Source organism: Coregonus lavaretus (assembly GCF_964263955.1).
Source record: "Coregonus lavaretus genome assembly, chromosome: 36".
NCBI classification, from domain to species: domain Eukaryota; kingdom Metazoa; phylum Chordata; class Actinopteri; order Salmoniformes; family Salmonidae; genus Coregonus; species Coregonus lavaretus.
In genome coordinates, this window is record NC_140023.1 from 20,168,659 (window position 1) to 20,180,705 (window position 12,047).

General features: G+C 47.2%; 1 protein-coding gene across 1 annotated transcript in view; it reads right to left on the bottom strand.

Annotated features, from left to right (window-relative positions):
• The window catches only part of thada (THADA armadillo repeat containing), a 109,373-nt gene that overhangs the window by 56,509 nt on the left and 40,817 nt on the right, over nucleotides 1–12,047 (bottom strand). The window contains exons 25-28 of the mRNA XM_084153487.1: nucleotides 11,666–11,788; nucleotides 11,311–11,402; nucleotides 7,462–7,551; nucleotides 3,949–4,080 (exon numbers count right to left, since the gene is read on the bottom strand). Of these exons, the coding sequence (XP_084009613.1) occupies nucleotides 3,949–4,080; nucleotides 7,462–7,551; nucleotides 11,311–11,402; nucleotides 11,666–11,788 (437 nt within the window). The remainder of the gene's footprint in view (nucleotides 1–3,948; nucleotides 4,081–7,461; nucleotides 7,552–11,310; nucleotides 11,403–11,665; nucleotides 11,789–12,047) is intronic.

Below are 12,047 nucleotides of genomic sequence, written 5' to 3' on the forward strand. Positions count from 1 at the left end.
GGGTGAACAGTATACTGTATGAGAATAACTCCAAACAAATGAGTGGACTGATGTCTGAGGCTTTATAAACATCCGACCTATCAAATAGTTATCTAGCTCTCAGGGAAGCAGGATGAGCCTCTTTCGCCTACACTCACACAAACACAGTCCTCTACTGTACCGTACATGGAGGTGTCGGGGAATGTGTTCACTGTTCAGTCACCCATAACACCTGCTAAAATTAGCCTTGTTTACAAGTGACTGTCTGTCCGTCCCTCTCCAATGTCAAAACTGGCATGGAGGCAGCGTGGGTTGGACATGGGTGAGACGTGTGAGGGAGGTGGGAATGAGGGCCTTTTGGCTGACTTTGAGGACCGATTGACAGACTTACATTAATTTACATTAAGACAGACAGGCAAACAGACACACAGACATGGCCTCTCCTTGCATTGTCTGAATAGTGAGAAAAGTCTCACTGGGGCTTTTTCAGCATCTATTTCCCCAGCCAACACTGTGGGGGGGGGGGGGGGTGAAGAGGTGAGGGGTAGGAAAGGCAAGAGAGTTACGAGGTAGGAGAGTTAGGGGTAAGGGAATTTAAGGGTAAGGTGACGGGGAGTTGCTGCGACGTTGGCTGTTCGCTGCCAAGGCCTGCTGTGTCACATTGTGTGTGTGTTTACAGGGCCGTAGCGGAGCCGAGTGCTTTACGAGCGGCTCAAGCCAAACAAACAGCCTTTCGCCATGCCGCTCTGCTCTGGAAACTCCGGCACAACAGGAGCAGAGGAGCGTCCATCCATCACGCGGCTTATGGAACGGAATGTCAAAATGAAGATGTTCCGCTGCTCTGAGAATTAGCTTGGCCTGGAGGGCTGGAAGATATGTTTCCAACCCCCACAACTGCCCCTCCCCCCTTTTTTACCGATACACGAGAATACACACACACATCCCCCTTCTCCCTGACACACACACTGTCAACAAATGGTCCTCCACCTGCTGTGTCATAACTCGCAGACCGACACACAAGAGGCCCTGTGTCAAACAGATACAACAGTTATCATTCCTCTGCTCTGAACTGCTCTGAACTGTCCCTAATGAACAACCTCTCTGCCTGCCCACTGCCCCATCAACCGCCCAGCCCCATTTGGGCCCCATATGTTAACTATCAGCGCTAATTTGTCCCATTAAAACTCTTTGTAGAGGAAATGACCGTTTGGAGGGGTGTAATTTTAGAATCAGGGCCGTCCAAAGCTGTCTCCAGGGGGTCAGGACACAGACTGGGGACGGGGAGGGAGAGGGACCTGTGTTAAACGCCAGCCAGACGAGGGGAGGGCCAGTGGGGACATCTGGGGCTCATTTGTGTCCTGGCAGTCCAGTTTCCTCCCTAGCGACTGTCTCTGTTCTGTGTTAACACTAAACTAGCTCCACTCTGAGCCGTAATGGAGCCCGTTCGGGAGGAATGGATACTGACTGTTACAGTGAAATGAGATAGGTAGAGGAGACGGGACCAGAGCGAGTAAGAGAGAGAGAGGTAGGAACGGAGGAAGACCTGCACAGAGACGCTTGGTCTGGATAGTGGAAAAACGATAAACGGTATCGGGTTAGTCAGAAGCAGTGCCAGTCTGCCAGGGGCACAAAGAGAAGGAGACAGAGAAAGAGAGATTGCGAAAATTGTCTGTTTATCTTTCACAGATGGAGGGAGTCACGGAGGGAGGGACGGGGGAATATTGTGACCCCGTCACCCTTACTGACGAGGGCAAGGCTGAGCCGATAGAGGAACGCAAGAGATGGAGAGATCTGTCAGAGAGAGGCAAATCAAAAGTGAGCTGGTGATGAGACGGATGCGGGAGATAGGGATGGAAAGGTGGATTAAGACGGCTGGGATAAGAGTGGGGAGAAGTCCTGGAGGTAAGGGAGGAGGGGGCAGATAGTTATCACCCTCCCAGACACATCCACACAGGAGAAGGGGAGAGAGCGAGAAAGAGACAAGGCCTGAGCAGCCAGGGCCCTGCTATATTTAACATCCCCAACATATGGGCTTCATTTGGGTGGATGTGCACTGCATACCTCCATGGACAAGAACCAGCCAGCCAGCACTCTGGCCCTGGAGCAGTTAACCCCCACTGTACCAGACCAGACAAGCAATCCTCTATCCATTAAGCAGCATAGGGAGTTGGGTCAGAGAGGTGACAGCACAAAGTATTAATTATATAGGGGACTAACAAAAACGTGTGTTTAAACAATTCAGGAAATACACCATAAAACATACTAGAACACAACAAAGTCAGATCCTACTCACAGAGTAAAGCAGCTTGGCCAGGGTCCGGTTGCATAACATCTTAGGGGGTATTATTAGGTCTTTAGCCATCTTTTCCTCATTCAGTCGTTATTACAGTGCAACTGCTGAGGAGTGTGGACTGTGTGTGTGTGTCTATGTGTATCAGTTCCTCTGCTGAATGTTGTTATCTGGCCACTCACAGAGCATTCCAACCTCAAGGCCCTGTCCTCCCTCTCTTCCCGCTGTCCCAGGCACCGAGCACATACAGCCTTCCTCTCCTCCTCCTCATCCTCCCTGCCTACTTATGGTCTAAGGCAGTGTTTCCCAGCTCCAGTCCTCCAGTACCCCCAACAGCACACATTTTTGTTGTAGCCTGGGACAAACATACCTCATTCAATTAATTTAGGGCTTAAGGATTAGTTGATCCGTTGAATAAGAATGAGTACTGTTGGGGGTACACTGGTCTAAGGGAGTACCTCTTCAAAGATTATCTTAAATAAGACATCTGTCTTATTCCTCCCCATAAAAAATGTTACTTGCACTTATCTTTTCCTACTAGCAGACTTTGCTGATAACTTCTTTATTGGCGGAAAAATATACTTACTACGACTGTGATATGTGGTTGTTTCACCTAGCTACCTTAAGATGAATGCACTACCTAAGTCCCTCTGTATAAGAGTGTCTGCTAAATGACTCAAATGTAAAATGTTAATGTTAGGGTGAACCTAGACCTCTCTAACCACCCCCCACTGTAATTTGTCACGGAGCTGTTTATGTGACGTTACGTGGTGTTGACTGTGTTTATGTCTGTTCTGTTTGCTGCCGTTTTTTGTGTTGTTTGTGTGAAAAATCAATACAACTGTTCATCATACAGAGAAAGTAAATTCTGTACTTCTACTCCCTCCACCTCTCTGGTTAGCTGATATCTCTCGGTCTCTCCACTGCTCACAGCTCACAATGTCTATTTTCCCTATAGTGGTAGAACCAACGTTGATAGAGAGACCCCTCACCCGTTCTCAGTGGCTGATGGTACGAGCCAGGGGGGTGGAGAGAGAGAATGGGCGTGGCCTTCGGCTCCTGGGAGGTTTGCAGGTGGTGCGGGGGAACATGTTCCAATAATATTTTTCAGTCTTTTCTTCCAGCTCCAAGAAATGAGAAGAATGTGCGAGCCTATCCGCAGTTTCCCATGAGTCTGCCCGGACCCTCCCGACGCAGCCAGAGGAGCAGCAATAAGGGAGTGGGAATCTGGGAACGCCGTGAGACGTGGAGAGCGCGAGTACTCACACACATGCATCCCTTGGCACGCACGCACACACACACACTCGCACGCATGCAGCCTCCACACCCGGCTAAATACGGTCCTTTATTGACCAGAAATTAGGTATACTCTTGGCACTGTTAAGCTTGGTGTACAGCTATGTTTGGTTAGATGTAGATAAGACATTGAGCAGGTGTGGTACTATCTAACTACTCACATAGGCCAAAACACACTGGGTGACCTACCTTACTGTGTACAGTATCAATGGAACACAGTGGCCCATATGTGTTCCAAAGAGTACGATTGTAGCTAATCACAACGGTATGACGACAGTGAATTACAGTGCCTCATGTGAGTTATAAAGTGTAATCGTAGAGAGCCTGGAAGTTAGAGCATCAGTTGTGTGTGTGTGTGTGTGTGTGTGTGTGTGTGTCCTCACCTGATGATGAAAGGCATGAAGGGGGCAAGGCCCAGGGGGGAAGAAGACCCATCCATGGGGGAGGGGAAGAGACGCCCCAACACCAGCAGCAACAGGAACAGGCTGGGGTGCAGAATCACCTGACCACTGTCACTGGAACAGACACACAGAGTTTCAGTTATTATCTATCATCTGTAATACTTGTGGTACACTGATTTAACAACATTTAGTTTTCTGTGACAGACGAAAACAAAAAAGTATATCGGGCTGTGATCATCACAAAGTTCATTCCGGTGCGCTGGTTTTGACGAATCAAGATTTCACGGAGGTGCCCCCACAGCTGGTAACTTTAGAATTGTTGTTGTCGTTTTTTTCTCGCGACTCGCATTAGTCCCAAAGTAACGCCTTCCTGTCCCAGAACCAAATCCAGTATCCAGATGCGAGATTTGGTTTTAGCTTGCCGAGATTAGACAACATTTGATTTCACCTTCATGCAAATCATTTGCATTGAATTGAAAACTCTGCAGACTGACAAGAAAGACAAGTTTGGTGCAGACAAACAAGAAAATGGACAGGGGGGGGTTCATTAAAAAAGAGAGCAAGAGTAGATTAAAAGACCTAGGAAAAGATCCCCTAGAAAAAAGGGGGCAGAAAGTAGGAGTCAGTGAGCAGCATTGTAATGATTTACTTATCATTGACCCATCTGGAGTGACTGGCACATTATTCAGGCATGCTATTGTGTTTAGACAACCTTTATACACATCTATTGTAGTTTATTCCCCATACTGGAACAGAGACAGAGCAGACCTGCCCGGGAAATATTACAGGCCAGATGCTCTCTGGATTTAGGAATATGGAGAGCATACAGAGAAGATGGATACATACAGGGGAGATACTGTACAGCACACAGTAAAGTAATAGTTATTGAATATAACTATACCCCCCTCCCATCCCATCAGTCTAGTCCATCATACTGGATCTGCTTCACTCAATCTTTTCAGACCTATTTTTCACTCAAACCCTTTATCAATCCACTTCTCTCACTAGCCCCTACATCCATCTCTTCCATTGTAATCCTACAACTCTCTCTCATTCTAACTCTACACCCCCCACTCTCTCCCTGACTCAGAATAAAAACAGTCCCTGTGAGCCAGTGGTAACTGTTTCATGGTTGGCAGTGTCAATCTGAGTGAGTGAGTGTGAGAGAGTGTGAGAGTGAGAGAGAGAGAGAGAAAGTAGATGAAAGAGAGAGAGGCCATAGAAGGCCCCAAACCAGACCCCTTTCCACCCCCCTCTGCCAGCTGGGCCTTGTGCTTTTCATTATTCCATTCAACCACCACGCCCACCCACCCACCCCTGGCTCCTCTGGGATGGCCATGCATTGGGAAATGTTATAGTCCGCTAATTATGGCCCCGCGTAATGTGTTTAGCATCCGATTTCAGTCAGGCACAGCCATAAGTGATGTCATGTAGCACGTGAGAGCCGAGGAATTGTTAACATATGACGCTCTGCTGGAGGCTGAGAGAGAAAGAGAGAGACCTGTTGCCACAAGAAAAGGGCAACCAGTGAAGAACAAACACCACTGTAAATACAACCCATATTTATGTAGATTTATTTTCCCTTTTGTACTATTTGCACATCGTTACAACAAGGTACAGTGCATTCGGAAAGTATTCAGACCCCTTGACTTGTTCCCTTTTGTTACGTTACAGCCTTATTCTAAAATTGGTTAAATTATTTTTCCCCCCTTATCAATCTACACACAATACCCCATAATGACAAGGTGAAAACAGGTTTTTAGACATTTTTGCAAATTTATTAAAAATAAAGAACAGAAATACCTTATTTACATAAGTATTCAGACCCTTTGCTATGAGACTCGAAATTAAACTCAGCTGCATCCGGTTTCCATTGATCATCCTTGAGATGTTTCTACAACTTGATTGGAGTCCAACTGTGGTAAATTCGGGGGAGAAGGGCCTTGGTCAGGGAGGTGACCAAGAAGCCGATGGTCACTCTGAAAGCGCTCCAGTTCCTCTGTGGAGATGGGAGAACCTTCCAGAAGGACAACCATCTCTGCAGCACTCCACCAATCAGGCCTTTATGGTAGAGTGGCAAGACGGAAGCCACTCCTCAGTAAAAGGCACATGACAGCCCGCTTAGAGTTTGCCAAAAGGCACCTAAAGGACTCTCAGACCATGAGAAACAAGATTCTCTGGTCTGATGAAACTAAGATTGAACTATGAATGTCAAGCATCACGTCTGGAGGAAACCTGGCACCATCCCTACGGTGAAGCATGGTGGTGGCAGCATCATGCTGTGGGGATGTTTTTCAGCGGCAGGGACTGGGAGACTAGTCAGGATTGAGGGAAAGATGAACGGAGCAAAGTACAGAGAGATCCTTGATTAAAACCTACTCCAGAGCGCTCAGGGCCTCAGACTGGGGCGAAGGTTCAACTTCCAACAGGACAACGAACCTAAGCACACATCCAAGACAACACAGGAGTGGCTTTGGGAGAAGTCTCTGAATGTCCTTGAGTGGCCCAGCCAGGGTCCGGACTTGAACCCGATTGCACATCTCTGGAGAGACCTGAAAATAGCTGTGCAGCGACGCTCCCCATCCAACCTGACAGACCTTAAGAAGATATGCAAACGAGAATGGGAGAAACTCCCCAAATACAGGTGTGCCAAGCTTGTAGCATCATACCCAAGAAGACGAGGCTGTAATCGCTGCCAAAGGTGCTTCAACAAAGTACGGAGTAAAGGGTCTGAATATGTAAATGTCATATCAGTTATTTTTTTTTTATAAATGTGCAAAATTTTCTAAAAAACAGTTTTTTATGATATTTGTGCATCTAACTTTCTCACTCATCATTATTCACGATTCATTCAGGATTATACGTAATCATGTTAGCATCCACATTAATATAGAAGTGTTTAGAAACATATTTTATTCTTATTTAGAATAAAAGTGACGCCAAAATGAGACAATACATAATTTACCATCCATTTCTATTAGGCACAAAATAATCTGAAACACAACCAAAACAAACAGCAAATGCAGCCAACACGTGCAGAGTCACAAGCTTGGTGTAACCATTGCATGCTATGAATATGGGACCAAATACTTAACTTTTTACTACTTTAATACACATAAATTAACTTTTGGTCCCCTAAAATGGGTGTACATAAAGCGTTGTAATTTCTAAACAGTTCACCAGATATGGATGACAATACCCTCAAATGAAAGCTGTCCGTCTGCACTTTAACCTCATAGTCATTGTATCATTAAAAAAGTGCTGGAGTACAGAACCAAAACAACAACAAAATGATTTGTCCCAATACTTTTGGAGTTCACTGCATACTGTGCTGGCTTGAATATTTTATTTTATTTCCAGCAGGTTCGAGTAACTGTGTGGTGGATGCGGAACCAGGCCAGCCCAGTACAGCTCAGCCTGTCGTCTCGGCATGGCCCTATAGTGTGAATCAGACATGAATGTCCCTCTCTGTGTAGCTTGAACCCTAACTCTCACCTGTCCACTGACGCTGCAGCCGCCTCCAGCTGACTCAGGAGGAAGGGATACAGAGCCGGGAAACGAGTGAAGAACTCCCGGCCCGTCATCCTATGGAGAAGGAAAGAGGGAGAGGGATGAGGTGAGAAGTTGGACAGGATTATTTCAATTTATGTATCTGTGTACAGTAAAACATCTTCAGCCACGTAGCAGATAAATCGACTCTCTTATTTGAACAGTAGTGTAACATCAGCAGTGGATACACCCTACCAGCTCTGCAAACCATTTGATAATTACACAAGTTCCCTGTGCAGAGAGAGAGGGGGTAGAGGAAGAAAACAACCTCTCCAGTGCTGTCTGGCTTCTAAACCACTTCCTTGCATATCAAAGCATTACAGGCCCATAAAAAGCTCATTAGGAGCTCATTAGGAGCTGGCCAGCAGGGTTGGCATCTCAGGAGGCTCATGCCAACTACCAACCAACCAACCCAGAGGGAAACACACTTCACTTCAGCCTGTATCGTTTGTTTATCCCCAAGGCAAGCAGTGTTTCTGGAAATAAATGCTGTACTCTGGACAGTAGTCTGACTTGGTCACTTTATGTGCGTGTTTGGAGGGGGGTAGTGTGTGTGTGTGTGTGTGTGTGTGTGTGCCTGCGTGTGTTTGCGTGCGAACGGCATACCATGCATAAACTGACAACATTTAACTTTGGCAGCGCAATCTCCAAACGCTAAATGCCACCATTCACGCCAAGCCAATAAATACCTTTTTTTAAACTCCTAACATCTAAATCAAGTGCCCTGAAACGTAAGGGGACGGAATGGCTAGGTTAGCTTGCAAAGCCAAACAGCATAAACCACCAACGTAAAGAGCGGAGCGCACATATGCTTTAGCCAAGACTGCGACAAATACTTTTTCCCCCCACGAAAGGGACACATCCATCCACCCCTCCCTCCCTCCCCACTTCCTTTCCCCTACCACTAACCATCCCGTCCCAGGCCTGGTCCGAGTTAGAGCCGGGGCGCCGTCATGGTAACGAGGTGCGTCTGTTGTGTCTGGTGTGTCGGTGGGGCCGCATGTGGCGGCGGCGTGCAGCGTCACAGCGCGACACGGAAAACAGTCCCCCGATTATGACTGACATGGGCCAATGTGGTAGCAGTTAACGTGTCGCACAAAACCCTGTATTCTTTCACTTAGGGTTAGCGTAGTCTTCCAGCCAGGCCAAACATCTTGAACACAGATAAAACGGCCCAGCCACGGAGGGCATGCCTACAAACCTGTCCATTACAGGCCTCTGACCTATGCCACGTAAATCACCTTTGACCTCTAGACACATACACAAGCACACACAGCTGCGTGAATGCACGAACACGCACACTAACCCCTTGCCACGGTACGACCCTCCTTCCTTCTGTAAGCCCTTAAGGCTTTTCTAAGAAGTCAGCTATCTCGTAGGTAGATAAAACCGACTACCTAGAAGATTGACTTGCATTCTTTCTAAGTATTTGAAGAAGAGGGCCTTAGCGATGGCAGAGGACTGTAAAAGTAGACAGGCGGGCCTCGCCTCCCTCTCCCCCTTATGAGGCCCTCTCAGTGGGACGTCTCACTCCTCCAGTCGACCCTTTCATGGGGTCAGAGGTTAGAGGTCATGTCTGGGCAGATTAGCCAGGTCAGGGTCAGTTGGGGGGGGGGGGGGGGGGGGTGAAAGTGTCTGAGGACAAGCCCCGTCTCGTCTGCCTGGGCCAGCAGGCCTCACATAATAACAATGATGATGACATAACAGAAGAGGGAGAGGCAGAGGGTGAGGACTGAGAATACATATACTGTAGCTGTTGTTGGCTTGGGTTTATAGAGCAAAAGTGTTATCCAAATAAAATCTAGACGCAGAACAGATAACAAAAAAACGAAGAAATAACCATATTATAAACACAACAATCACTTTCAGATTCAAACCCTGTACAAATAAAACTAACACACACACAAACACGCAGACACAGCTATCACACACAACACACCAGTGGTCAGCTGGCCCGACAGGTCCGATACACTTCACCTCCACTGGAGCCATGGGAGCCGAACCAACACACACACACATCACAGGCACCAAACGCGCACAGAAGTCTGACCAAACAGACCAGCACCCAGCCAGACATTGGAGTGGACAGCCTGTCACAACGCATTTACTGTAGCCAGAACACACAGCCAAATAATCACAGTAATAACACGTACCAGACGTAGAACACACGAGCAGTACAGACCAGGGGAAACACGCACACAGACACACACACAGCACACACCAGCCTTTCTCTCGCTCTCCTACACACATGTCTTTCTCGCTCCCACACACACGCCGTCCACACAGCAATAATATGAGACAGAATAACACACAAAGAAAAAGAAAGGAAAAAAATCCCCAAAACAATTGAGTTGGCCTGGCTCGGAGGGATCAGAAGGCTTCTTGCCACACAAGCAAATTAAACTAAAGGAAAACATACTGTGCGGTTGGACGGGCCAAAAGGACCTTGATTGGACTTCATCATGAGAAGGAAAAATCTCTTCAGATCAACTCCTCTGCCCCCATGGTTACCAGTCACTCTGGATAAAATTATGAGTTCAGCTAAGACCTAAAAATAACACTATCGCACACAGTATCTACATAGATGGGATTCACTTTTAACCCGTCATCGTAAGACTATCACTGTAAACAAGCAATGAAATCCTTTCCTCTTAACCTCAGCAAGTCTCTACCCCTCTCTCCCTCTCCTACTGTTATCTCTCCCATCAATCCCCACTCACTCAAGATGTGACCTCTGTCCATATCCACAATGCAATGCTTTGACGGGCACTCGCCCCAGCGCTGTCCTTGGTGGCTAATCTCACCCTTCACAGGACAGAGTCGAGCGAGCGCCCCGCCAAAGCACTGCATTGTGGGTATGGACAGAGAGGTCACATCTGGCGTGAGTGTGGATTGATGGGAGAGATGACAGTCGAGTAGGGCGAGGGGTATAAGGTGAACGGAGTCAGTGCTGCAGGGGGTCCTGTCAAAGACTACCCCCCTCACAGTAACACACACAGGTCAGAGGTGAAGGCCAGTGGCGCAATGATTGGAGAGAGGGCAGGGTTGCAGGAGGGGGGAGCTAGACAACAAGAGCGTTGCTGTCAACTGGGGGAGGTATGTGTGTGGTTGGGGGGAGTGAGTGAGTGAGTGAAAGAGCATGTCTGTTTGTGTGAGTGTGTGCCACGGTTCGTGCATGTACTCGTATTTGTAGATGGTGTACAATGCAGCCTACATGCACTAGACTTGATTGAAACAAAATGTCAAAATCCTTCTAGAGTCAAGATTCCTGGATATCACAGTTAGAAAAAGTATGAGAGTGAAAGTGCAGATTGGGGGGGTATGGATGGGTAGAAAAGAAGGGAAGCAGATGGGGAGTTTGAGAGTGCGTCTATCCTTTCTAAAGACAGTGTGAGAGTCTTGCAGGGAATTGCAGCATTAGACTATGTTTCTGCCACACTCTTCAAGCAAAGAGAGAACGAGAGAGTAGAGTAGGACTGATTACTTTTGGCTGGGGCCAAAGGGAGGCTTGGCTGGTGTGGACACACTGCCCCCTGCTGGTACACAAGAGAACCAACAGGGCAGAGCACATCATACTGGTAGAGATCAAAAGGTCAAATCATAACTCACATTCTGCGCACTCCCCCTTTGGATTTTGTGTATAAACAGTGCATAAATGCCAATGGGAGATTTGCACTAACATATGTTAGCGAAGGCCCTATAGAGAAGGACTGAGGGTGAGCAAGCAGGTGTGTGATCCTGCTGCTTTACTATGGGAATCAGAGACAAATATTGAGACTCGGGAGGGATCCAGACCTGTTCTCTTTGGAGTGCTCGTCCTTCCCTTTCTTTACTCCAAAGATCCTCGTGATGAGAGTGCTGAAGAGTAGGGTGGAGGAGTTCCTCACCTGAGGTAGAGAGAGGGGAGGAGAGATTACATGCAGAAGACTATCATCTTGCAGGACAGTCAGATGAATAAAGAGAGAGAGGGATGACGAAGAGGAGTGTGTGATGGAGGGAGGAAGAGAGAGACTGCATAACTATCATAGGTCTATCGTCTTGCAGGACAGATGCAGATGAGTGGAGAGAAAGATGGAGGGACGATGAAGAGAAGGAGTGTGTGAGGGAGGGAGGGAGGGAGGGAGGGAGGGAGGGAGGGATGGGGACTCACAGCCCAGACGGGGGAGGTGAAGCCGAGGACAGCAGCCTGCATTCCCTCAGAGACAAAGGGAACGATGTTCTCCCCCAGACGAGTGTCTCTGTACAGAGCCCTCAGGATGTTGAGAGCATGAACCTAGAGACAAAAACAGGGACATCACTATACTGCACGCGCAATCATCCAAAGGCCTGGCTGGAAGACTACGCTAAACCTAAGTGAAAGAATACAGGGCTTTGTGCAACATGTAACTGCTACTATGTATATATATATATATATATATATATATATATATATATATATATATATATATATATATAAATATAAATAATGCAATATGACATTTAGCAGACGCTTTTATCCAAAGCGACTTAGACATTCGTGCATACATATCTTG